Source organism: Heptranchias perlo, unplaced genomic scaffold (assembly GCF_035084215.1).
Source record: "Heptranchias perlo isolate sHepPer1 unplaced genomic scaffold, sHepPer1.hap1 HAP1_SCAFFOLD_731, whole genome shotgun sequence".
NCBI classification, from domain to species: Eukaryota; Metazoa; Chordata; class Chondrichthyes; order Hexanchiformes; family Hexanchidae; genus Heptranchias; species Heptranchias perlo.
This window is the reverse complement of record NW_027139763.1, coordinates 63,421-89,161: the sequence shown is the minus strand read 5'-3', so window position 1 is coordinate 89,161 and position 25,741 is coordinate 63,421. Positions and strand designations below refer to the sequence as shown.

The 25,741-nt window shown below is 54.0% G+C and overlaps 1 protein-coding gene across 2 annotated transcripts in view; it reads right to left on the bottom strand.

Moving 5' to 3' along the window:
- Positions 1–25,741, bottom strand: part of LOC137319104 (ras and Rab interactor 2-like) — a 35,200-nt gene that overhangs the window by 8,723 nt on the left and 736 nt on the right. The window contains exons 1-6 of one of the 2 annotated variants that reach the window (XM_067981467.1): positions 16,460–16,609; positions 10,099–10,279; positions 7,969–8,089; positions 4,761–4,833; positions 2,896–2,987; positions 1,205–2,293 (exon numbers count right to left, since the gene is read on the bottom strand). In XM_067981467.1, the coding sequence (XP_067837568.1) occupies positions 1,205–2,293; positions 2,896–2,987; positions 4,761–4,833; positions 7,969–8,089; positions 10,099–10,278 (1,555 nt within the window). In that variant the 5' untranslated portion in view covers position 10,279; positions 16,460–16,609. Of the gene's footprint in view, positions 1–1,204; positions 2,294–2,895; positions 2,988–4,760; positions 4,834–7,968; positions 8,090–10,098; positions 10,280–16,459; positions 16,610–25,741 lie in introns of those variants that run through there. The other variant, XM_067981466.1, reaches the window with a different exon arrangement.

The following is a 25,741-nucleotide window of genomic DNA, read 5'->3' as shown; positions in this document are numbered from 1 at the left end:
GGGAGAAACAGAAAAACAAAGAGACAAAGAGAAAGAAAGAAGAGGGAAAGTGAGAGATGGTTAAGAAAGAAAAACTCCCATTTCTACCGGGCCTTTCACAACCTCAGGACGGCCCAAAGCGTTTTACAGACAATGAAGTACTTTTTGAAGTGTAGTCACTGTTGTAATGTGGGAAACGCAGCAGCCAATTTGTGCACAGCAAGATCCCACAAACAGCAACGTGATAATGACCCAGATCATCTGTTTTTTAGTGATGTTGGTTGAGGGATAAATATTGGCCCCAGGACACCGGGGAGAACTCCCCCTGCTCTTCTTCCAATAGTGGCCGTGGGATCTTTTACATCCACCTGAGAGGGGCAGACACGGCCTCGGTTTAACGTCTCATCCCGAAAGACGGCACCTCCGACAAGTCTCAGGGGTGGGGCTTCGTTGGAAGTGGTGGTTAGTCGATGCCACGCTGCAGATTGTGGGAGGAAGGGAAGGCTGAGGGAGGGGAGGGGTCCCTCAAGGTTCAGATGCAGGGAGGAGGAGGAGGAGTTAGTGTCGGGGATGGGGTGAGGAGCCTCGCAGTGAGGAGGAAGAGTGTGTAGGAGGAGGGAACTGGAGCTTAAGAGGAACAAGAGAGAAGAGGAGGGCTGACCAGAGCGGGGGCTGCTAAAATGTAGAATGAGAGGAGGTCTTTATATGAGAGGTTATAAAGATCAGGAAAGGCTGAACACGCTGGGGCTCTTTTCTCTAGAATAGAGAAGACCGAGGGGCGACCTGACAGAGGCCTTTAAGATTATGAAGGGGGTCGATAGGGTAAACGTAGAGAAGATATTTCCACTTGTGGGGGAGACCAGGGGCCATAAATATAAGATAGTCACTAATAAATCCAATCGGGAATTCAGGAGAAACTTCTTTACCCAGAGAGTGGTGAGAATGTGGAACTCACTCCCACATGGAGTGGTTGAGGTGAATAGTGTGGATGGATTTAAGGGGAAGCTGGATAAACACATGAGGGAGAAAGGAATAGAAGGATATGGGGATAGGGTGAGATGGAGTAGGGAGGGTGGGAGCTCGTGTGGAGCATAGACCAGTGGGGCCGAATGGCCTGTTTCTGTGCTCTAGACTCTAGATTATGCAAGGTTACACTTCAAAAAGGAATTAATTGGCTTGACGGGAGGACATGACCAGGGCTCTGGGCCTCCGTTTCCCTGCTCACCTTTCTCCTCTTCCTCGATGAAAATGTCAAAGGTAGGATCCAGCTCGGAGCTGTGGAGCAGGAGGAGCTTCGTGTGGGTCATGAACTGCCGGAGGGACTGCAGCAGCTCCCCGCTGGAGGTGTAGGGTCCTCTGCCCTCCTGCAGGGCGCCCAGGAAGTCCTGCACCAGGCCACCCAGGTAGGTGCGCTGGTCTCGCGAGCGGGCCTCGATGCTCTGCACCATCTTCTTCCCGGGGCTGCCGAACGAGCTGAAGACTCGGCTCACTTTCTGGAATCGGGCGCGGACCATCCAGCCCACGCTGTGACTCCTCCGGGTCTTGGGGGTCGGGGGTCGGGGGTCGTCTGTCGCCTGGCCCACCTCCTCCTCCTCCTCCTCCTCCTCCTCGCTGCTGAGGGATTGGGCATCCAGCTCGCTGATGGGAGGCAGGGGGCCGCCGTAGATGAGGCCCAGACCTTCAACCTCCGACTCGCTGGACGAACTGGCGTTGCTCAGCCTCCGGTCGGCCTCCGCCTCCCCCAGCGAGGCCAACGGTGACTCCGGCGGGTCCCCGCGGCCCGGTGAGTGGAGGGTCACGGGGGTGGGCACCCGATATTCTTCCTCGGCGGTGGGCGAGAGGGCAGGGCCCGCTCCCTTGGCCTGTGACCTCTGCTTCTTCTTCAGGCGAGGCGGGGGGATCGGAGGCCTGGGCTGCTGGTAGGACGTGTCGTCGTCCGAGGACGAAGAGGCCATTGGCGTCCCGGGCTGGGGGGCGCTCTCCGGGGGGCCCCCGAAGGGCACGGGAGGAGGGGGCTCGGTGGGCGGGGAGAGGGGGCTGGAGGTCTCGGTCGAGACCCTGACCTTGAAGCTACGCTTGAACTGCGACCTCTTGACCTTGCAGTGCTCCTCCAGGAAGAGGGGGTTCACGAAGCAGAGCGCCCCGTTCTGACTGTGGCGACAGAGCTCCCTGGGGGGACGGGTCTTCAGGGGCCACGGCCGATTAAGGGGCGACTCCTCCGCCTCCCCTCTCCCCGGGCTGTTGGTTTCCTGAGGCGACTCGCTTCCTCCCTCCTCCAGCTGCTCCCGGACGTTCAGCGCCGAGTTCCAGAATTCTACGGAGGACGCCAAGTGAGTGAGTTAGTCAGGCCCACACCCACCGCCTCGCGAGGAGACAGACCCGCGGAGGCCGCACAGTCAGTCAACGTCCAGCCCCGGCGTCACTCTCACGCACGCGCACACACGCACGCAGAGCAGGAAAGGCCCAGGCTCCATTCCGGGCCTAGTGCTGAGCCCCCACGCACGGAGCGGGAATATCGGAACAGGAGGAGGCCATTCAGCCCCTCGAGCCTGTTCCGCCGTTCAACGAGATCACGGCTGATCTGTGAGCTAACTCCATCCACTCGCCTCAGCCCCATATCCCTTAATCCCTCTGGTCAACGCTCAATCCCAGACCTAAAATTAACAATTGAGCGAGCATCAATCGCCGTTTGCGGAAGAGAATTCCAAACTTCTCCCACCCTTTGTGTGTAGACTTGGGGCTCCTGCGCCCACCCACCCCACCCCCCCCCCGCAACCCCCCTCCCTCCCCGATTACTGTCCAGGGACCCCCTCCTGGAAGGCTAGGCTGTGGGCTGTCGGGCGAGGGGAGGTTTTTGGGGGGGACCCCTCGCTCGGGAGGTAGATGAAGATGGAGGAGAATGTTGGGGTTACTCACCGATCCCCAAGTGTGAGATTGTTTTCAGACGTTTGTGAGATCGGGCTGTCGCGATCGCTTGTGGGAGCTTCAGAGTGAACGGTAACACATCCCTTCAATAAATCAAAGATCGACAAGGCTGGTCAGTGTCACAGAGTGAGAGGCACCAATAACAGAATACAACTCCCATTTCTCCCGGGCCTTTCACCACCTCAGGACGTCCCAAAGCGATTTACACCCAATGAAGTACTTTTTTTTTGAAGTGTAGTCACTGTTGTAATGTAGGAAACGCAGCAGCCAATTTGCGCACAGCAAGATCCCACAAACAGCAATGTGATAATGATCAGATCATCTGTTTTTTTTAGTGATGTTGGTTGAGGGATAAATATTGGCCCCAGGACACCGGGGAGAACTCCCCCTGCTCTTCTTCCAATAGTGGCCGTGGGATCTTTTACATCCACCTGAGAGGGGCAGACGGGGCCTCGGTTTAACGTCTCATCCGAAAGACGGCACCTCCGACAGTGCGGCGCTCCCTCAGTACTGACCCTCCGACAGTGCGGCGCTCCCTCAGTACTGACCCTCCGACAGTGCGGCGCTCCCTCAGTACTGACCCTCCGACAGCGCGGCGCTCCCTCAGTACTGACCCTCCGACAGCGCGGCGCTCCCTCAGTACTGACCCTCCGACAGTGCGGCGCTCCCTCAGTACTGACCCTCCGACAGTGCGGCGCTCCCTCAGTACTGACCCTCCGACAGCGCGGCGCTCCCTCAGTACTGACCCTCCGACAGTGCAGCGCTCCCTCAGTACCGACCCTCCGACAGTGCAGTGCTCCCTCAGTACTGACCCTCCGACAGTGCGGCGCTCCCTCAGTACTGATCCTCCGACAGTGCAGCGCTCCCTCAGTACTGACCCTCCGACAGTGCGGCGCTCCCTCAGTACTGACCCTCCGACAGCGCGGCGCTCCCTCAGTACTGACCCTCCGACAGTGCAGCGCTCCCTCAGTACTGACCCTCCGACAGTGCGGCGCTCCCTCAGTACTGACCCTCCGACAGTGCGGCGCTCCCTCAGTACTGATCCTCCGACAGTGCAGCGCTCCCTCAGTACTGACCCTCCGACAGTGCGGCGCTCCCTCAGTACTGACCCTCCGACAGTGCGGCGCTCCCTCAGTACTGATCCTCCGACAGTGCAGCGCTCCCTCAGTACTGACCCTCCGACAGTGCAGCGCTCCCTCAGTACTGGCACTGGGAGTGTCGGCCTTGGAGGGGGGCAGCTCAGATTCACCAGAATGATGCCGGGGCTAAAAAGGTTAAATTACGAGGACAGGTTGCAGAGACTGGGCTTGTATTCCCTCGAGTGTAGAAGATTAAGGGGTGATCTGCTCTGAACCCTCCCCCCACCTCCTGAGACACTCCCCCAAATTGCTGGGAGGGAGTGGCGGGGGGATCACAAGTTACTGCAGGGAGTTTAGCCTGAACATCCCGGGCCCACACGCACGCCCCCGCCCCGGTCCCACGCCCCCCCCCACCGGGCCCACGCCCCCGCCCCCGCCCCGGGCCCACACGCACGCCCCCGCCCCGGGCCCACGCCCACGCCCACCGGGCCCACGCCCGCGCCCCCGCCCCGGGCCCACGCCCCCCCCCACCGGGCCCACACGCACGCCCCTGGCCCAGGCCCACGCCCGCGCCCCCGCCCCAGGCCCATGCCCACGCCCCCGGCCCACATGCACGCACCTGCCCCAGGCCCACGCCCCCGGCCCGGGCCCACGCCCACGCCCACGCCCCCGGCCCGGGCCCACGCCCACGCCCCCGGCCCGGGCCCACACGCACGCACCTGCCTCGGGCCCACGCCCGCGCCCCCGCCCCGGGCCCCGGTACCATTGGCCCCTCACCTGCTCACACAGTAGAAGGAGATCAGGTGGAAGAGATCACCAAAAGTGACACCGGACCCCTCCAGAGAGAAGGCTGGAAGAGAATAGAAGGACTTTCAATACACTGACACACACGATACACACCGTGACACACACCGTGACACACACCGTGACACACACCGTGACACACACCGTGACACAAGTAAACAGGCACACCGTGACGCACACCGTGACACACACCGTGACACAAGTAAACAGGCACACCGTGACGCACACCGTGACACAAGTAAACAGGCACACCGTGACACAGACCGTGACACACACCGTGACACAAGTAAACAGGCACACCGTGACGCACACCGTGACACACACCGTGACACAAGTAAACAGGCACACCGTGACACACACCGTGACACACACCGTGACACAAGTAAACAGGCACACCGTGACGCACACCGTGACACACACCGTGACACAAGTAAACAGGCACACCGTGACGCACACCGTGACACACACCGTGACACAAGTAAACAGGCACACCGTGACACAGACCGTGACACACACCGTGACACAAGTAAACAGGCACACCGTGACGCACACCGTGACACAAGTAAACAGGCACACCGTGACACAGACCGTGACACATACCGTGACACAAGTAAACAGGCACACCGTGACACACGCCGTGACAAACGCCGTGACACAAGTAAACAGGCACACCGTGACACACGCCGTGACACACACCGTGACACACACCGTGACACAAGTAAACAGGCACACCGTGACACACGCCGTGACACACACCGTGACACACACCGTGACACAAGTAAACAGGCACACCGTGACGCTTACCATAACACACGCCGTGACACAAGTAAACAGGCACACCGTGACACACGCCGTGACACACACCGTGACGCACACCGTGACACAAGTAAACAGGCACACCGTGACACACGCCGTGACACACACCGTGACACACACCGTGACACAAGTAAACAGGCACACCGTGACACACGCCGTGACACACACCGTGACACACGCCGTGACACACACCGTGACACACGCCGTGACACAAGTAAACAGGCACACCGTGACACACGCCGTGACACAAGTAAACAGGCACACCGTGACACACACCGTGACAAACGCCGTGACACAAGTAAACAGGCACACCGTGACACACGCCGTGACACACGCCGTGACACAAGTAAACAGGCACACCGTGACACACGCCGTGACACAAGTAAACAGGCACACCGTGACAAACGCCATGACACAAGTAAACAGGCACACCGTGACGCACACCGTGACAAACGCCGTGACACAAGTAAACAGGCACAACGCGACACATGCCGTGACACACGCCATGACACAAGTAAACAGGCACACCGTGACACACGCCGTGACACACGCCATGACACAAGTAAACAGGCACACCGTGACACACGCCATGACACAAGTAAACAGGCACACCGTGACACACGCCGTGACACACGCCATGACACAAGTAAACAGGCACACCGTGACACACGCCGTGACACAAGTAAACAGGCACGCCGTGACACAAGTAAACAGGCACACCGTGACAAACGCCGTGACACAAGTAAACAGGCACACCGTGACGCACACCGTGACAAACGCCATGACACAAGTAAACAGGCACAACGCGACACATGCCGTGACACACGCCATGACACAAGTAAACAGGCACACCGTGACACACGCCGTGACACACGCCATGACACAAGTAAACAGGCACACCGTGACACACGCCATGACACAAGTAAACAGGCACACCGTGACACACGCCATGACACAAGTAAACAGGCACACCGTGACACACGCCGTGACAAAGGCCGTGACACAAGTAAACAGGCACAACGCGACACATGCCGTGACACACGCCATGACACAAGTAAACAGGCACACCGTGACAAACGCCGTGACACAAGTAAACAGGCACACCGTGACACACGCCGTGACACACGCCATGACACAAGTAAACAGGCACACCGTGACAAACGCCGTGACACAAGTAAACAGGCACAACGCGACACATGCCGTGACACACGCCATGACACAAGTAAACAGGCACACCATGACACACGCCGTGACACATGCTGTGACACACACCATGACACAAGTAAACAGGCACACCGTGACACACGCCGTGACACATGCCGTGAAACAAGTAAACAGGCACACCGGACGCACACCATGACGCAAGTAAACAGGCACACCGTGACACAAGTAAACAGGCACACCGTGACACGCCATGACACACGCCGTGACACAAGTAAACAGGCACACCGTGACACAAGTAAACAGGCATACCGTGACACGCCATGACACTAGTAAACAGGCACACCGTGACACTAGTAAACAGGCACACCGTGACACACGCCGTGACACTAGTAAACAGGCACACCGTGACACACGCCGTGACACTAGTAAACAGGCACACCGTGACACACGCCGTGTCACTAGTAAACAGGCACACTGACACTGTGAAGCACACCATGATGCATACTGATACCGTGACACACTGACACACTAACACAGACAGAACGTGACACACTAATACACCATGACATACTAATACACTGTGACATACCAACACACCCTCCCAGTGTCACACCAACCCAGTGTGACACTAACCCAGTGACACACCAACCCAGTGTGACACTAACCCAGTGACACACTAACCCAGTGACACACCAACCCAGTGTGACACTAACCCAGTGACACACCAACCCAGTATGACACTAACCCAGTGACACACTAACCCAGTATATCGAGTAGCCCAATGGCCAGTCTTGGAGTGTGAGCCCAGACAGTGAATGGTGACAGGATGTTCCACCATGGAGTGCATCACAGCCCTGCCCTCCCCCGACGTCTGCACGCACGCACTGCCCAGCAGGGGTTGCTGGATAGTGAGCAGGAGCGGGGACCCTGGCTTAATGCCCCCCCACCTCCCTTCCTTAGCCCTTACACCTGCCCCTCCCCCACTCGCTGACACCAGCCAACCCAGCACAGACTGGGGGAGGTGAGGGGGGCACTTTAATCAGCCGGGCTGCCGGCGGAGAGAACGGTGCCAGTCTGTTCTGGTACAACATTCAGCCAGTGCCAACGGCCGGGAGCTGTGGGGGTACAAGGTATCGGGTGGGGGGGGCACACACTCCGGGAGAACCTTCTAGAACGGGGGTGACGGGCTGAATCCACTCACTCGTGTTGCTGGTGTCCTCGTTGATGGTGAAATCGTGCACAAAGGAGGGGTCACTGTCGTCCAACAGTCTGACCGACAGAACCTTCTTCTGGGACGTCCCCGACTTCCGCACCAGGAAAATCTGTCATGGGGGGGAGGGGGGCAGCACGCTCGTTATTAAAGGGGCAGAGCGATTAAGGCAAAAAAAAAATACACAGCACAGAATTCCTCAAGAGGGAATGTCTCTTTAAGGCACATCAACCAGTGGCATTATCGTCATTCAGAGTCTAAATGGGACAGAGGAGCAGAGGGATCTGGGGGTACAGATACACAAATCACTAAAAGCAGCGACGCAGGTTAATGAGGCCAGAATAAAAGCAAATCAAACACTGGGGTTCATGTCTAGAGGGATAGAATTAAAAAGCAGAGAAGTTATGTTAAACTTGTATCGAACCTCGGTTAGACTGCACTGGGAGTTACCGTGCACAGTTCTGGTCTCCGTGTTACAAAAAGGATATAGAGGCACTGTGAGGCCAATGCCCCCCACTCCCCGTTAATGCCAGGGGGTTAAAATTAACCCCCCCACCGTCAATGTGTAATTATAGGGCCCACTGAGATTAACGGTGGCTGGACAAAAGTCATATTCAGTTTGGTTAAATCAGCAAAGTGTGACAGCAAAGGTGTGACAGGAAGTAAGCGCGACACGCAGGGCAAGTTTGGGGCGATTTTACCAGCAGGCTAGCCGACCTCCCGTGGCATTGCTCACCATCCAAAAGCCGTCAAATTCAGTGTGATGAAATCGGCAAAGTGTGACAGCAAAAGTGTGACAGGAAGTAAGCGCGACGCCGACTGTAAGTTTGTCCTGTACGCCAGCCTTTCAGGGCCACGCTCGCAGATCACCCGTGGCATTGCTCACAACGAGCTGGCGGCCGAGGAGGGCAAATCAACACCAAGTGCGACAGGGAAACTGTGACAGGAAGTAAGTGTGACACTTGCAGCGAGTGCCGGCCTGGGCGAAACATCACTCGTAATGTCCTGTGGGATTCGATCATAATGAGTTAGGGGGATGCACTGCACAGCGTGACACCTGACCTGTGACACCTGACCTGTGACAGAAAGGGAGCTTTGACATGAATAGCAAGTGGAAGACATTTAATGTATCAAAGAAAGCATTTACGAGATGATAGATGGTTGAACCGCCTTGGGACGTTTTACTACATTAAATACTAATATTAAATACATTTTACTACATTATATTTTATATATAAATGCAAATTGTTGTCCATCACTCAACTCAAAGTCACTTAAAGCGCTCTGGGACATCCTGCGGTCTTAAAAATCACTCTTTAATTCAAATTACCTGCTCATTTAATCTATTCAGCACTAAACTCCCACTTTGCTGTGTGATAAATCTTCCTTAATTTATATTGTCGGGTAATTCAAATTCTTTGAAGTGCGAGAACAATAAAGGGACTGAGCAGGTTGGACGCAGGTCGATAAATGGAGAGTGAGGTTAGGAGCTGCTACACCCGCCCTGTCCACCTGGTGTCAGTGTAGGCCTGCTCGTCCCCACCTTCCTCACAGACACACTGAGTTCAAGGGGCTTTTTAAAAAAGTAGACACTCCAGAGTTTGAGGATTACAAAGTTTTTAAGTGTAAGGACAGGGCACACTGACTAATCCCACAGGAGAGTCGTGACTCTATATCAACTCGGGCCTCACTGTTGTTCTGAGAGCTCAATTGGGAAACAAGTTCCCTCCGTCTGGTTAATGTTCGAGTGTAACTAGGTCCGACCGAGCAGGAAAATCCCAGGCTCCACGTGACCCCCACCCTGGGGCGAGAGTTGGCCTCAGTGCCCAGGGTTCCTGCTCCTGATCACCCATGCAGCGCCCCCCCCCCTGCTGGAAAGTGCGCGCATCGCCGGGAGAGGGCAGGACGGCGCCGTGCCGTGACGGCCCGCGTAGTCAAATAGCCAAATCTGTGCAGCCCGCCATTTGTCTCACACGAGGAACTATGGAGGGGGGGTGGGGGGGGCGGCGGCCAGTGCCCCCGTAGAACCCGTAACCACACCCTCCACCCCCCCACCCCGGCACCCTCGGGGAGGAGAACGCCCGGGGAGGTGGAGGAACGGAGGAAGTTGTAGATACATACACCAGGGTTCTCCCGCTGGAGGATGTGTAGTGAAGTTGCCGAGTTCATGGTGAGCTGCAGCCAGACGGAGTGGGTGAAGATCAGTCGGTCCAGAACACTGACTTTGGTGAGCGAGGGTTTGTGCGTCGGCTGGTGGGCACATGGCATCTCAGGGGCATCGTAAATTGGCTCCTCCTGCATCCTATGGCAAGGAACACGAACGGGAACAACGGCATCAGAATCAAACCCCTTCCCACTGGACACAATCCCAATGGACCAAACCCCTTCCCATTCACTCCCATTGTACACAATCCCAATGGACCAAACCCCTTCCCACTGGACACAATCCCAATGGACCAAACCCCTTCCCACTGGACACAATCCCAATGGACCAAACCCCTTCCCATTCACTCCCATTGTACACAATCCCAATGGACCAAACCCCTTCCCACTGGACACAATCCCAATGGACCAAACCCCTTCCCACTGGACACAATCCCAATGGACCAAACCCCTTCCCATTCACTCCCATTCTACAGAATCCCAATGGATCAAACTCCTTCCCACTGGACACAATCCCAATGGACCAAACCCCTTCCCATTCACTCCCTTTATACAGAATCCCAATGGATCAAACCCCTTCCCATTCACCCCCACTGTACAGAATCCCAATGGACCAAACCCCTTCCCATTCACTCCCACTGTACACAATCCCAATGGACCAAACCCCTTCCCATTCACTCCCACTGTACACAATCCCAATGGATCAAACCCCTTCCCATTCACTCCCATTGTACACAATCCCAATGGACCAAACCCCTTCCCATTCACTCCCTTTATACAGAATCCCAATGGATCAAACCCCTTCCCATTCACTCCCATTGTACACAATCCCAATGGATCAAACCCCTTCCCATTCACTCCCATTGTACACAATCCCAATGGATCAAACCCCTTCCCATTCACTCCCATTGTACACAATCCCAATGGACCAAACCCCTTCCCATTCACTCCCTTTATACAGAATCCCAATGGACCAAACACCTTCCCATTCACTCCCATTGTACACAATCCCAATGGACCAAACCCCTTCCCATTCACTCCCATTGTACACAATCCCAATGGATCAAACCCCTTCCCATTCACTCCCATTGTACACAATCCCAATGGACCAAACCCCTTCCCATTCACTCCCATTGTACACAATCCCAATGGACCAAACCCCTTCCCATTCACTCCCATTGTACACAATCCCAATGGACCAAACCCCTTCCCATTCACTCCCATTGTACAGAATCCCAATGGACCAAACCCCTTCCCATTCACTCCCACTGTACACAATCCCAATGGACCAAACCCCTTCCCATTCACTCCCATTGTACACAATCCCTATGGATCAAACCCCTTCCCATTCACTCCCACTGTACACAATCCCAATGGATCAAACCCCTTCCCATTCACTCCCATTGTACACAATCCCAATGGACCAAACCCCTTCCCATTCACTCCCTTTATACAGAATCCCAATGGACCAAACCCCTTCCCATTCACTCCCATTGTACACAATCCCAATGGACCAAACCCCTTCCCATTCACTCCCATTGTACACAATCCCAATGGACCAAACCCCTTCCCATTCACTCCCATTGGACACAATCCCAATGGACCAAACCCCTTCCCATTCACTCCCACTGTACACAATCCCAATGGACCAAACCCCTTCCCATTCACTCCCATTGTACACAATCCCAATGGATCAAACCCCTTCCCATTCACTCCCACTCTACACAATCCCAATGGATCAAACCCCTTCCCATTCACTCCCATTGTACACAATCCCAATGGACCAAACCCCTTCCCATTCACTCCCTTTATACAGAATCCCAATGGACCAAACCCCTTCCCATTCACTCCCATTGTACACAATCCCAATGGACCAAACCCCTTCCCATTCACTCCCATTGTACACAATCCCAATGGACCAAACCCCTTCCCATTCACTCCCTTTATACAGAAACCCAATGGACCAAACCCCTTCCCATTCACTCCCATTGTACAGAATCCCAATGGACCAAACCCCTTTCCATTCACTCCCATTGCACACAATCCCAATGGACCAAACCCCTTCCCATTCACTCCCATTGTACACAATCCCAATGGACCAAACCCCTTCCCATTCACTCCCATTGTACACAATCCCAATGGATCAAACCCCTTCCAATTCACTCCCATTGTACACAATCCCAATGGACCAAACTCCTTCCCATTCACTCCCATTGTACACAATCCCAATGGACCAAACCCCTTCCCATTCACTCCCATTGTACAGAATCCCAATGGACCAAACCCCTTCCCATTCACTCCCACTGTACACAATCCCAATGGACCAAACCCCTTCCCATTCACTCCCATTGTACACAAACCCTATGGATCAAACCCCTTCCCATTCACTCCCACTGTACACAATCCCAATGGATCAAACCCCTTCCCATTCACTCCCATTGTACACAATCCCAATGGACCAAACCCCTTCCCATTCACTCCCTTTATACAGAATCCCAATGGACCAAACCCCTTCCCATTCACTCCCATTGTACACAATCCCAATGGACCAAACCCCTTCCCATTCACTCCCATTGTACACAATTCCAATGGACCAAACCCCTTCCCATTCACTCCCATTGTACAGAATCCCAATGGACCAAACCCCTTCCCATTCACTCCCAATGTACACAATCCCAATGGACCAAACCCCTTCCCATTCACTCCCATTCTACAGAATCCCAATGGACCAAACCCCTTCCCATTCACTCCCATTGTACACAATCCCAATGGATCAAACCCCTTCCCATTCACTCCCACTGTACACAATCCCAATGGATCAAACCCCTTCCCATTCACTCCCATTGTACACAATCCCAATGGACCAAACCCCTTCCCATTCACTCCCATTGTACACAATCCCAATGGACCAAACCCCTTCCCATTCACTCCCACTGTACACAATCCTAATGGATCAAACCCCTTCCCATTCACTCCCATTGTACACAATCCCAATGGATCAAACCCCTTCCCATTCACTCCCACTGTACACAATCCCAATGGACCAAACCCCTTCCCATTCACTCCCATTGTACACAATCCCAATGGATCAAACCCCTTCCCATTCACTCCCATTTTACACAATCCCAATGGACCAAACCCCTTCCCATTCACTCCCACTGTACACAATCCCAATGGATCAAACCCCTTCCCATTCACTCCCATTGTACACAATCCCAATGGATCAAACTCCTTCCCATTCACTCCCATTGTACACAATCCCAATGGACCAAACCCCTTCCCATTCACTCCCATTGTACAGAATCCCAATGGACCAAACTCCTTCCCATTCACTCCCATTGTACACAATCCCAATGGACCAAACCCCCTTCCCATTCACTCCCACTGTACACAATCCCAATGGACCAAACCCCTTCCCATTCACTCCCATTGTACAGAATCCCAATGGACCAAACCCCTTCCCATTCACTCCCATTGTACACAATCCCAATGGACCAAACCCCTTCCCATTCACTCCCATTGTACACAATCCCAATGGACCAAACCCCTTCCCATTCACTCCCATTGTACAGAATCCCAATGGACCAAACCCCTTCCCATTCACTCCCATTGTACACAATCCCAATGGATCAAACCCCTTCCCATTCACTCCCACTGTACACAATCCCAATGGATCAAACCCCTTCCCATTCACTCCCATTGTACACAATCCCAATGGACCAAACCCCTTCCCATTCACTCCCATTGTACATAATCCCAATGGACCAAACCCCTTCCCATTCACTCCCACTGTACACAATCCCAATGGATCAAACCCCTTCCCATTCACTCCCACTGTACACAATCCCAATGGACCAAACCCCTTCCCATTCACTCCCATTGTACACAATCCCAATGGATCAAACCCCTTCCCATTCACTCCCATTGTACACAATCCCAATGGACCAAACCCCTTCCCATTCACTCCCACTGTACACAATCCCAATGGATCAAACCCCTTCCCATTCACTCCCATTGTACACAATCCCAATGGATCAAACCCCTTCCCATTCACTCCCATTGTACACAATCCCAATGGACCAAACCCCTTCCCATTCACTCCCATTGTACAGAATCCCAATGGACCAAACCCCTTCCCATTCACTCCCATTGTACACAATCCCAATGGACCAAACCCCCTTCCCATTCACTCCCACTGTACACAATCCCAATGGACCAAACCCCTTCCCATTCACTCCCATTGTACAGAATCCCAATGGACCAAACCCCTTCCCATTCACTCCCATTGTACACAATCCCAATGGACCAAACCCCTTCCCATTCACTCCCATTGTACACAATCCCAATGGACCAAACCCCTTCCCATTCACTCCCATTGTACACAATCCCAATGGACCAAACCCCTTCCCATTCACTGTCCCTCTAGTCCCCCAACTCTCCCATTGAAACCCATCCCTCCACTGGCTCGGCCCCACTCCGGGGGAGATCGGCCTACACAGCACAGGCTGGGGGTGGAGCTTGAGCCTTTCCTGCTCAATATGCCTCAGTCCCCATACCAGGCACTCAACCACTGCAGGATTCTCACAACCATGTTGACGTGACCATTTTGCTTCGTCTCTCTCTCTCCTCTGGAAGAGGAGCAGGCCATTCAGCCCCTCGAGCCTGTGATAATCCTGGCACCATAAGAAATGCATCAGCTTTGACCTGGAGTCGCTGACGTTATAAACAGGCAGGGAGGAAAATAAAGCAGAAGTGAGACTGTGATACATCATAGCGTGGGAGAGAGAGAGAGTGCCAGTCAGCAACTCCATCAATGGACCACTGACATCAAGCAAACCAACACAGCTCATGTGTTCATTACACATCAAATAACTCCCAAAACCAGGTCACACTTTCTAAACTGTCTCTGTGTCTCTTCAGACAAATCTTCAAATGACATCTGCCAAGTTTGTGAGATGTCTTTCGCATTCACTCCAGGTACAGCACGGGTTAGATACAGAGTAAAGCTCCCTCTACACTGTCCCATCAAACACTCCCAGAGCAGGTACAGGGTTAGATACAGAGTAAAGCTCCCTCTACACTGTCCCATCAAACACTCCCAGGGCAGGTACAGGGTTAGATACAGAGTAAAGCTCCCTCTACACTGTCCCATCAAACACTCCCAGAGCAGGTACAGGGTTAGATACAGAGTAAAGCTCCCTCTACACTGTCCCATCAAACACTCCCAGGGCAGGTACATGGTTAGATACAGAGTAAAGCTCCCTCTACACTGTCCCATCAAACACTCCCAGGGCAGGTACAGGGTTAGATACAGAGTAAAGCTCCCTCTACACTGCCCCATCAAACACTCCCAGGGCAGGTACAGCACGGGTTAGATACAGAGTAAAGCTCCCTCTACACTGTCCCATCAAACACTCCCAGGGCAGGTACAGGGTTAGATACAGAGTAAAGCTCCCTCTACACTGTCCCATCAAATACTCCAACAACAACAACCTGCATTTATACAGCGCCTTTAACGTAGTAAAACGTCCCAAGGCGCTTCACAGGATCGTAAATCAGACAAAATTTGACACCGAGCCAAATAAGGAGATATTAGGACAGGTGACCAAAAGCTTGGTCAAAGAGGGAGGTTTTAAGGAGCGTCTTAAAGGAGGAGAGAGAGGCGGAGAGGTTTAGGGAGGGAATTCCAGAGCTTAGGGCCCAGGCAGCTGAAGGCACGGCCGCCAATGGTGGAGCGATGGAAATCGGGGATGGGCAAGAGGCCAGAATTGGAGGAGCGCAGAGATCTCGGAGGGTTGTCGGGCTGGAGGAGGTTACAGAGATAGGGAGGGGGGCGAGGGGCCATGGAGGGATTTGAACACGAGGATGAGAATTTTAAAATCGAGGTGTTCCCGGACCGGGAGCCAGTGTGGGTCAGCGAGCGCAGGGGGTGATGGGTGAACGGGACTCGGGGGGAGTTAGGATACGGGGGGAGGGGGGGGCAGAGTTTTGGATGAGCTGAAGTTTACGGAGGGTGGGAGATGGGAGGTCGGCCAGGGGAGGATTGGAATCATCAAGTCTGGAGGTAAAGGGCATGGATGAGGGTTTCAGCAGCTGATGGGCTGAGGCAGGGGGCGGAGACGGGCGGGGTTACGGAGGTGGAAGTCGGGGGTCTCGGTGATGGAGCGGAGATGGGGTCAGAAGCTCATCTCAGGGTCAAAGAGGACGGTGAGGTTACGGACAGTGTGGTTCAGCCTCAGAGGGCAGCCGGGGAGAGGGATGGAGTCGGAGGTTAGGGACCGGAGCTCGTGGAGAGGGAGAGAGCCATGCAGCTGCTAACCTGGTACTGAAGGTAGCGATGCCCGTTTGTGTTCTGATCTCCCTTGGACCAGTTGCTGTACCCGGGTTGCTGGGAGACGATCGCACTGTGCCCTGTTCCTCAGTGACCGAGAGGCTGGGAGAGTGGAGAGGAACCAGGCAGTGATTAACTCAAGTTCCCTGTCAGCTCTCTCACTTCTCCCTTCTCATGGCCCTGGGTGTTTTGTCAGGCGTTTCGCTGGCGACAATCTCTGCCTGTTACGTGGGAAACAATACAATGACTCAACCTCTCCATTGAACGGACTTCCTCCTCCCCCTCCTCCTGTGGCTCAATTTGTAAATACCCAACTCGGTGTGGGGACTGAGCCCCACACACAGCAGGAAAGGCCCAGGCCTCATCCCCGGCCTACGCTCATCCAGGGAACCCGACAATTGCCCTCGGTGACCCTCGGCGAAGGAGGGAGAAAGTCGGCTTGGGTTCCTGCTCCAGGTCACCGTGCAGGTGACCAAAAGCTTGGTCAAAGAGGGAGGTTTTAAGGAGCATCTTAAAGGAGGAGAGAGAGGCGGAGAGGTTTAGGGAGGGAATTCCAGAGCTTAGGGCCCAGGCAGCTGAAGGCACGGCCGCCAATGGTGGAGCGATGGAAATCAAGGATGGTACAAGAGGCCAGAATTGGAGGAGCGCAGAGATCTCGGAGGGTTGTAGGGCTGGAGGAGGTTACAGAGATAGGGAGGGGGGGGCGAGGGCCATGGAGGGATTTGAAAACAAGGATGAGAATTTTTAAATCGAGGCGTTCCCTGACCGGGAGCCGATGTAGGTCAGCGAGCGCAGGGGGTGATGGGTGAACGGGACTCGGTGCGAGTTAGGATACGGGGGGGTGGGGGCAGAGTTTTGGACGAGCTGAAGTTTACGGAGGGTGGGAGATGGACGGCCGGCCAGGAGAGGATTGGAATAGTCCAGTCTGGAGGTAACAAAGGCACGGACGGGAGTTTCAGCAGCAGATGGGCTGAGGCAGGGGGCCAATAAACACACTGAATATTACCTCAACTCTTACACTCATTGCTATCGAGACTTGGTGACCGAGTAGCAACACTAAACCTAAAGCACGTCTGGGCCTATGGGGGGGTGGTGGGGGCACGGACCTGGGGTTACCGAGTTACCCTGCCCCCCTCCCCCCTCCCCAGCCCCTCCTCATCTCTGATGACGCCTCAAGTCATGGTTGAGTTTTAATCCGTGAGGTGGCGATGGGAATATCGAACAGGGCTTCGGCGCTGGGGATAGGCCTGAAATGGGACCGGGTGGGTGGAGAGCGGGGGGGGGGGGTCCCTGGAATGCGGTGCCCCTCCGACAGGCCTCGTCCTCAGCACAAAGATTCATCCGGAACATTCCAGCACCTGCCCGTTCATGAAGTGTCTTAGAAACGGCCTGCAGCTTTCGGGGAGGGTCAAAGGTTAAATCCTGGGCTCTTGGAGGCCCAGCCTGGATAGACAGGAACTTTCAGAAGTTGATTGGGAGAGTCTGTTGGCAGGCAAAGGGACGTCTGGTAAGTGGGAGGCTTTCAAAAGTGTGTTAACCAGGGTTCAGGGTAAGCACATTCCTTATAAAGTGAAGGGCAAGGCTGGTAGAAGTAGGGAACCTTGGATGACTCGGGAGATTGAGGCCCTCGTCAAAAAGAAGAAGGAGGCATATGACATGCATAGGCAGCTAGGATCAAGTGGATCCCTTGAAGAGTATAGAGATTGCCGGAGTAGAGTTAAGAGAGAAATCAGGAGGGCAAAAAGGGGATATGAGATTGCTTTGGCAGATAAGGCAAAGGAGAATCCAAAGAGCTTCTACAAATACATAAAGGGCAAAAGAGTAACTAGGGAGAGAGTAGGGTCTCTTAAGGATCAACAAGGTCATCTATGTGCGGAACCACAAGAGATGGGTGAGATCCTGAATGAATATTTCACATCGGTATTTACGGTTGAGAAAGGCATGGATGTTAGGGAACTTGGGGAAATAAATAGTGATGTCTTGAGGAGTGTACATATTACAGAGAGGGAGGTGCTGGAAGTCTTAACGCGCATCAAGGTAGATAAATCTCCGGGACCTGATGAAATGTGTCCCAGGACGTTATGGGAGGTTAGGGAGGAAATTGCGGGTCCCCTAGCAGAGATATTTGAATCATCGACAGCTACAGGTGAGGTGCCTGAAGATTGGAGGGTAGCAAATGTTGTGCCTTTGTTTAAGAAGGACGGCAGGGAAAAGCCTGGGAACTACAGACCGGTGAGCCTGACATCTGTAGTGGGTAAGTTGTTAGAGGGTATTCTGAGGGACAGGATCTACAGGCATTTGGAGAGGCAGGGACTGATTAGGAACAGTCAGCATGGTTTTGTGAGAGGAAAATCATGTCTCATGAATTTGATTGAGTTTTTTGAAGGGGTAACCAAGAAGATAGATGAGGGCTGTGCAGTAGACGTGGTCTACATGGACTTCAGCAAAGCCTTTGACAAGGTACCGCATGGTAGGTTGTTACATAAGGTTAAATCTCATGGGATCCAAGGTGAGGTAGCCAATTGGATACAAAATTGGATTGACGACAGAAGACAGAGGGTGGTTGTCGAGGGTTGTTTTTCAAACTGGATGCCTGTGACCAGCGGTGTGCCTCAGGGATCGGTGCTGGGTCCGCTGTTATTTGTTATTTATATTAATGATTTGGATGAGAATTTAGGAGGCATGGTTAGTAAGTTTGCAGATGACACCAAGATTGGTGGCATTGTGGACAGTGAAGAAGGTTATCTAGGATTGCAACGGGATCTTGATAAATTGGGCCAGTGGGCCGATGAATGGCAGATGGAGTTTAATTTAGATAAATGTGAGGTGATGCATTTTGGTAGATCGAATCGGGCCAGGACCTACTCCGTTAATGGTAGGGCGTTGGGGAGAGTTATAGAACAAAGAGATCTAGGAGTACAGATTCATATCTCCTTGAAAGTGGAGTCACAGGTGGATAGGGTGGTGAAGAAGGCATTCGGCATGCTTGGTTTCATTGGTCAGAACATTGAATACAGGGGTTGGGATGTCTTGTTGAAGTTGTACAAGACATTAGTAAGGCCACACTTGGAATACTGTGTTCAGTTCTGGTCACCCTATTATAGAAAGGATATTATTAAACTAGAAAGAGTGCAGAAAAGATTTACTAGGATGCTACCGGGACTTGATGGTTTGACTTATAGGGAGAGGTTGGACAGACTGAGACTTTTTTCCCTGGAGAGTAGGAGGTTAAGGGGTGATCTTATAGAAGTCTATAAAATAATGAGGGGCATAGATAAGGTAGATAGTCAAAATCTTTTCCCAAAGGTAGGGGAGTCTATAACGAGGGGGCATAGATTTAAGGTGAGAGGGGAGAGATACAAAAGGGTCCAGAGGGGCAATTTTTTCACTCAAAGGGTGGTGAGTGTCTGGAACGAGCTGCCAGAGGCAGTAGTAGAGGGGGGTACAATTTTGTCTTTTAAAAAGCATTTGGACAGTTACATGGGTAAGATGGGTATAGAGGGATATGGGCCAACTGCAGGCAATTGGGACTAGCTTAGTGTTATAAACTGGGCGACATGGACATGTTGGGCCGAAGGGCCTGTTTCCATGTTGTAAACTTCTATGATTCTATGATTCTATGATACTGGAGAAGGGTTCATGACTTGGGGCGAAGGCTAGGCCGGTGAGTAAGAAGTTTTGTTGGCACAACAGCTCCCAAACAGTCAACTGGAAGGCTTTCAGACCGAGCCACTGTTCCCATGGTTACCTCAGGCTACGTGCCTGTGGTTGTAAGGGAGTGCAAGCAGAAACCTTGGCCTGGAATTCAACACCTGTCAACAGCCACTCTCAAAATACACACCGGGCTCACCGAGGGGCAGGTGGGCCGCACGGGTCCCAGATCACACCCGGTGTGGGACAACCGCCCCCCTGCCAACCCACACACACCCACCCATAGCAGGCCCCAGGTCCCAACCCTGGCCTGTGGTGCCCGTACCCCAGTGAGAGTCAGCACCTTCAGGAGAGGAGGGGACCTGTACCCCAGGGAGAGTCAGCACCTTCAGGAGAGGAGGGGACCTGTACCCCAGTGAGAGTCAGCACCTTCAGGAGAGGAGGGGACCTGTACCCCAGTGAGAGTCAGTATCTTCAGGAGAGGAGGGGACCTGTACCCCAGGGAGAGTCAGCACCTTCAGGAGAGGAGGGGACCTGTACCCCAGTGAGAGTCAGTACCTTCAGGAGAGGAGGGGACCTGTACCCCAGTGAGAGTCAGTATCTTCAGGAGAGGAGGGGACCTGTACCCCAGGGAGAGTCGATACCTTCAGGAGAGGAGGGGACCTGTACCCCAGGGAGAGTCAGCACCTTCAGGAGAGGAGGGGACCTGTACCCCAGGGAGAGTCAGTACCTTCAGGAGAGGAGGGGACCTGTACCCCAGGGAGAGTCAGCACCTTCAGGAGAGGAGGGGACCTGTACCCCAGTGAGAGTCAGTACCTCCAGGAGAGGAGGGGACCTGTACCCCAGTGAGAGTCGGTACCTCCAGGAGAGGAGGGGACCTGTACCCCAGTGAGAGTCAGCACCTTCAGGAGAGGAGGGGACCTGTACCCCAGGGAGAGTCAGCACCTTCAGGAGAGGAGGGGACCTGTACCCCAGGGAGAGTCAGTACCTTCAGGAGAGGAGGGGACCTGTACCCCAGTGAGAGTCAGCACCTTCAGGAGAGGAGGGGACCTGTACCCCAGTGAGAGTCAGTATCTTCAGGAGAGGAGGGGACCTGTACCCCAGTGAGAGTCAGTACCTTCAGGAGAGGAGGGGACCTGTACCCCAGTGAGAGTCAGCACCTTCAGGAGAGGAGGGGACCTGTACCCCAGTGAGAGTCAGTATCTTCAGGAGAGGAGGGGACCTGTACCCCAGTGAGAGTCAGTATCTTCAGGAGAGGAGGGGACCTGTACCCCAGGGAGAGTCGATACCTTCAGGAGAGGAGGGGACCTGTACCCCAGTGAGAGTCAGCACCTTCAGGAGAGGAGGGGACCTGTACCCCAGTGAGAGTCAGCACCTTCAGGAGAGGAGGGGACCTGTACCCCAGTGAGAGTCAGCACCTTCAGGAGAGGAGGGGACCTGTACCCCAGTGAGAGTCAGCACCTTCAGGAGAGGAAGGGACCTGTACCCCAGGGAGAGTCAGCACCTTCAGGAGAGGAGGGGACCTGTACCCCAGGGAGAGTCAGTATCTTCAGGAGAGGAGGGGAAGAGGTAAAGAAAGTTGAGGTGAAATTACATTAACCCCAAAACAACCACTGAAAATCTGGGACCAGACTGGAAGGTGATGGAGACTGAACCTCTCTGTGACGTTTATTCCTGCCGTTAATTATTATTGTTCCCACACAGTCCTTTCAAGTTTGGCGTGCTTTCGTTTTATGCTCTGCCAGGGAGGTTTACCTGTTGGGACACGCAGTCTCGAAGCAGCCCCAGCCTCCGGCACACACCGATTACCGTCTGCTCCCACTCCAGAGCCACGCAGTGCCCAACGCAGCCCACCCAGTCCCCCTAACGCCGTCCGCACGATCAGGACAGGGACCCCTCTCAGCCTCGCCCACCCCCACAACAAAAGGAGACAACGTCCAAACAGAAAGGAAAGCAGCTCCCATTTCTGTCCCACCTTTTCGGCCAAGGCCGTGCTTTTTGAAGTGTCGTCACTGTAGTGTCGGGGAAGGCGGCAGCTGGTTTCCTGAGGGAGGAGAATGATGGTTTTTGAGGTACTGGGAAAGAATGTGTTTGGAGGAGGTCATCTGGACACTCCTCGAGGAGTTCTCCGATTTCAAACTCTGCCCCGGGCTGCCTCGTGTTATCGGTTTGCGTTGGGAGCGTGTCCTTCTCGTTTACCTCGGGCCCCGTCCCCTTCCGGGAAACGGGCCAACCAATTAACCCATTCAACCACAGCCATTTTTCAGCACAGCAAGATCCCACCAGCAGCCAGATGAGAGACCGGCTGATCTGTTGCCCTTTTATTTCGGGGTTGGGAAGGGGGTTGTCACTTGAGAGAGTGATGTAAGACAAGGCACCTCCCCACTCGGCTTCCAATACTGGCCATGGGATATTTTACATCCACCTGAGAGGGCAGACAGGACCTCATCCAAAAGACGGCACCTCCGACAGTGCGGCGCTCCCTCAGTACTGACCCTCCGACAGTGCGACGCTCCCTCAGTACTGACCCTCCGACAGTGCGGCGCTCCCTCAGAACTGACCCTCCGACAGTGCGGCACTCCCTCAGTACTGACCCTCCGACAGTGCAGCACTCCCTCAGTACTGACCCTCCGACAGTGCGGCGCTCCCTCAGTACTGACCCTCCGACAGTGCAGTGCTCCCTCAGCACTGACCCTCCGACAGTGCTGCACTCCCTCAGTACTGACCCTCCGACAGTGCGGCACTCCCTCAGTACTGACCCTCCGACAGTGCAGCACTCCCTCAGTACTGACCCTCCGACAGTGCTGCACTCCCTCAGTACTGACCCTCCGACAGTGCGGCACTCCCTCAGTACTGACCCTCCGACAGTGCAGCACTCCCTCAGTACTGACCCTCCGACAGTGCTGCACTCCCTCAGTACTGACCCTCCGACAGTGCGGCGCTCCCTCAGTACTGACCCTCCGACAGTGCTGCGCTCCCTCAGTACTGACCCTCCGACAGTGCTGCGCTCCCTCAGTACTGACCCTCCGACAGTGCTGCGCTCCCTCAGTACTGACCCTCCGACAGTGCGGCGCTTCCTCAGTACCGACCCTCCGACAGTGCTGCGCTCCCTCAGTACCGCACTGGGAGTATCGGCCTGGATTGTATAGTCAGCCCTGACTCAGTGGGTAACCCTGTCTATACCGTTGGGTCTGAAGGTTGTGAGTTCGAGGCCCACTCCAGCGTTAAACAGAGGGACTGCCCCATTCAGGGTGGGGTTCGAGTCTCTCAGCAGGGTGAAGTGACGACTCGGGAATTATCCTCTTTTTCCTGCCGACTGGGACATGGTTTCGGTTTGTTTAATAACTTCTCCTTCCATCTGCTCCACGAACAGGATCATTAATGAATAATTGTGAATGGAGGGGAGAGCAACACTCTGGAATCAATCACTCCTCCTCACCCTGTCCCAGCTCTCCTTTCTCTTTCTTATAGAGTAGGGGGATCCAATTGTCCGGCCTGGGGAGGTACTGAGCCCCATACACAGAGCACAGCAAGATCCCACATACCGCAAACGAGACGAATGGCCAGTTAAGCTTATCTATCTTTTACTTAGTGATGTTGGTTGAGGGATAAATATTGGCCCCAGGACACCGGGGAGAACTCCCCCTGCTCTTCTTCCAATAGTGGCCGTGGGATCTTTTACATCCACCCGAGAGGGGCAGACGGGGCCTCGGTTTCAGCCCCAACAGTTCTCCCAATCGGCTCCAACCTCCTCTACAACGAGTTACACTCAGTGTTAACACCTTGGCAAAAGCAACATCGGAAAATTATGTCCCATTCAAAATGGTGTCACACCTCCCGGCGCCAGTACTGAGGGAGCGCTGCACTGTCGGAGGGTCAGTACTGAGGGAGCGCCGCACTGTCGGAGGGTCAGTACTGAGGGAGCGCCGCACTGTCGGAGGGTCAGTACTGAGGGAGCGCCGCACTGTCGGAGGGTCAGTACTGAGGGAGCGCCGCACTGTCGGAGGGTCAGTACTGAGGGAGCGCCGCACTGTCGGAGGGTCAGTACTGAGGGAGCGCCGCACTGTCGGAGGGTCAGTACTGAGGGAGCGCCGCACTGTCGGAGGGTCAATACTGAGGGAGTGCCGCACTGTCGGAGGGTCAGTACTGAGGGAGCGCTGCACTGTCGGAGGGTCAGTACTGAGGGAGCGCTGCACTGTCGGAGGGTCAGTACTGAGGGAGCGCTGCACTGTCGGAGGCCCCGTCTGCCCCTCTCAGGTGGATGTAAAAGATCCCACGGCCACTATTGGAAGAAGAGCAGGGGGAGTTCTCCCCGGTGTCCTGGGGCCAATATTTATCCCTCAACCAACATCACTAAAAAAACAGATGATCTGGTCATTATCACATTGCTGTTTGTGGGATGTTGCTGTGCACAAATTGGCTGCTGCATTTCCTACATTACAACAGTGACCACACTTCAAAAAAAAAGTACTTCATTGTCTGTAAAACGCTTTGGGACGTCCTGAGGTGGTGAAAGGCCCGGGAGAAATGCCTCTCGATGACCCTACACGACATTATAAGAACTCACTCCATCCAGAGGCTTGTAATGGACCAGATCTGAGGCACTGCCATGGGCTAAACTTCTTGTAATAACTAGTTCGATAAAATTGTTTCACTGCAAATCACAGACTCAATTCCCCCAGGAAGTGAAGGCAGAGTTATTCCCATTTACATTTCATCGAATCACAGAATGATACAGGACAGGAGGGCCTTTTGGCCAATCGTGCCTGTGCAAGCCCTTTGTAAGTGCTCTCCAATTAGTCCCTGCTCTTTCCCCATGATTTTTTCCCCTTCAAGTATTTCTCTAATTCCCTTTTGAAAGTTATTATTGAATCTGCTTCCACCGCCCTTTCAGGCAGTGAATTCCAGATCATCACAACTCGCTGCGTAAAAAAACATTCTCCTCATCTCCCCCTCTGGTTCTTTCACCAATTATCTGAAATCTGTGTCCTCTGGTTACCGACCCTCCTGCCACTGGAAACAGTTTCTCTCTCTCTCTCTCTGTCGAGATTTAATCGAGGTGTTTAAAATTATGAACGGTTTTGATCGAGTAAATAAGGAGAAACTGTTGAAATACTTGAAGGGGAAAAATTTGCAGGCCAATGGGGAAAGAGCAGGGGGAGTGGGACTAATGGGATAGACCTTTCAAAGAGCCAGCACAGGGACAATGGGCCGAATGGCCTCCTTCTGTGCTGTATCGTTCTGTGATTCAAATAGAATTAACTGTGTTGAAAAGGAAAATATAAAACCTTTCAACAGAATATAATACTGAAGAGTTTCAATCCCATTTCTTCGTGTTAGCTTCTGGGGGAGATGGGAATGGAGAGAGAGAGAGGGAGAGAGACGGAGACAGCAAGACGGAGAGGGAGAGACAGAGAGAGAGGGAGACAGAGAGAGGGAGAGAGAGAGAGAGAGACAGAGAGGGAGAGAGACAGAGACAGCAAGACGGAGAGAGAGGGAGAGACAGAGAGAGAGAGAGAGGGAGAGAGACAGAGAGAGAGGGAGAGAGAGAGACAGAGAGGGAGAGAGAGAGAGGGAGATAGAGAGAGAGGGAGAGATAGAGACACAGAGAGAGAGAGA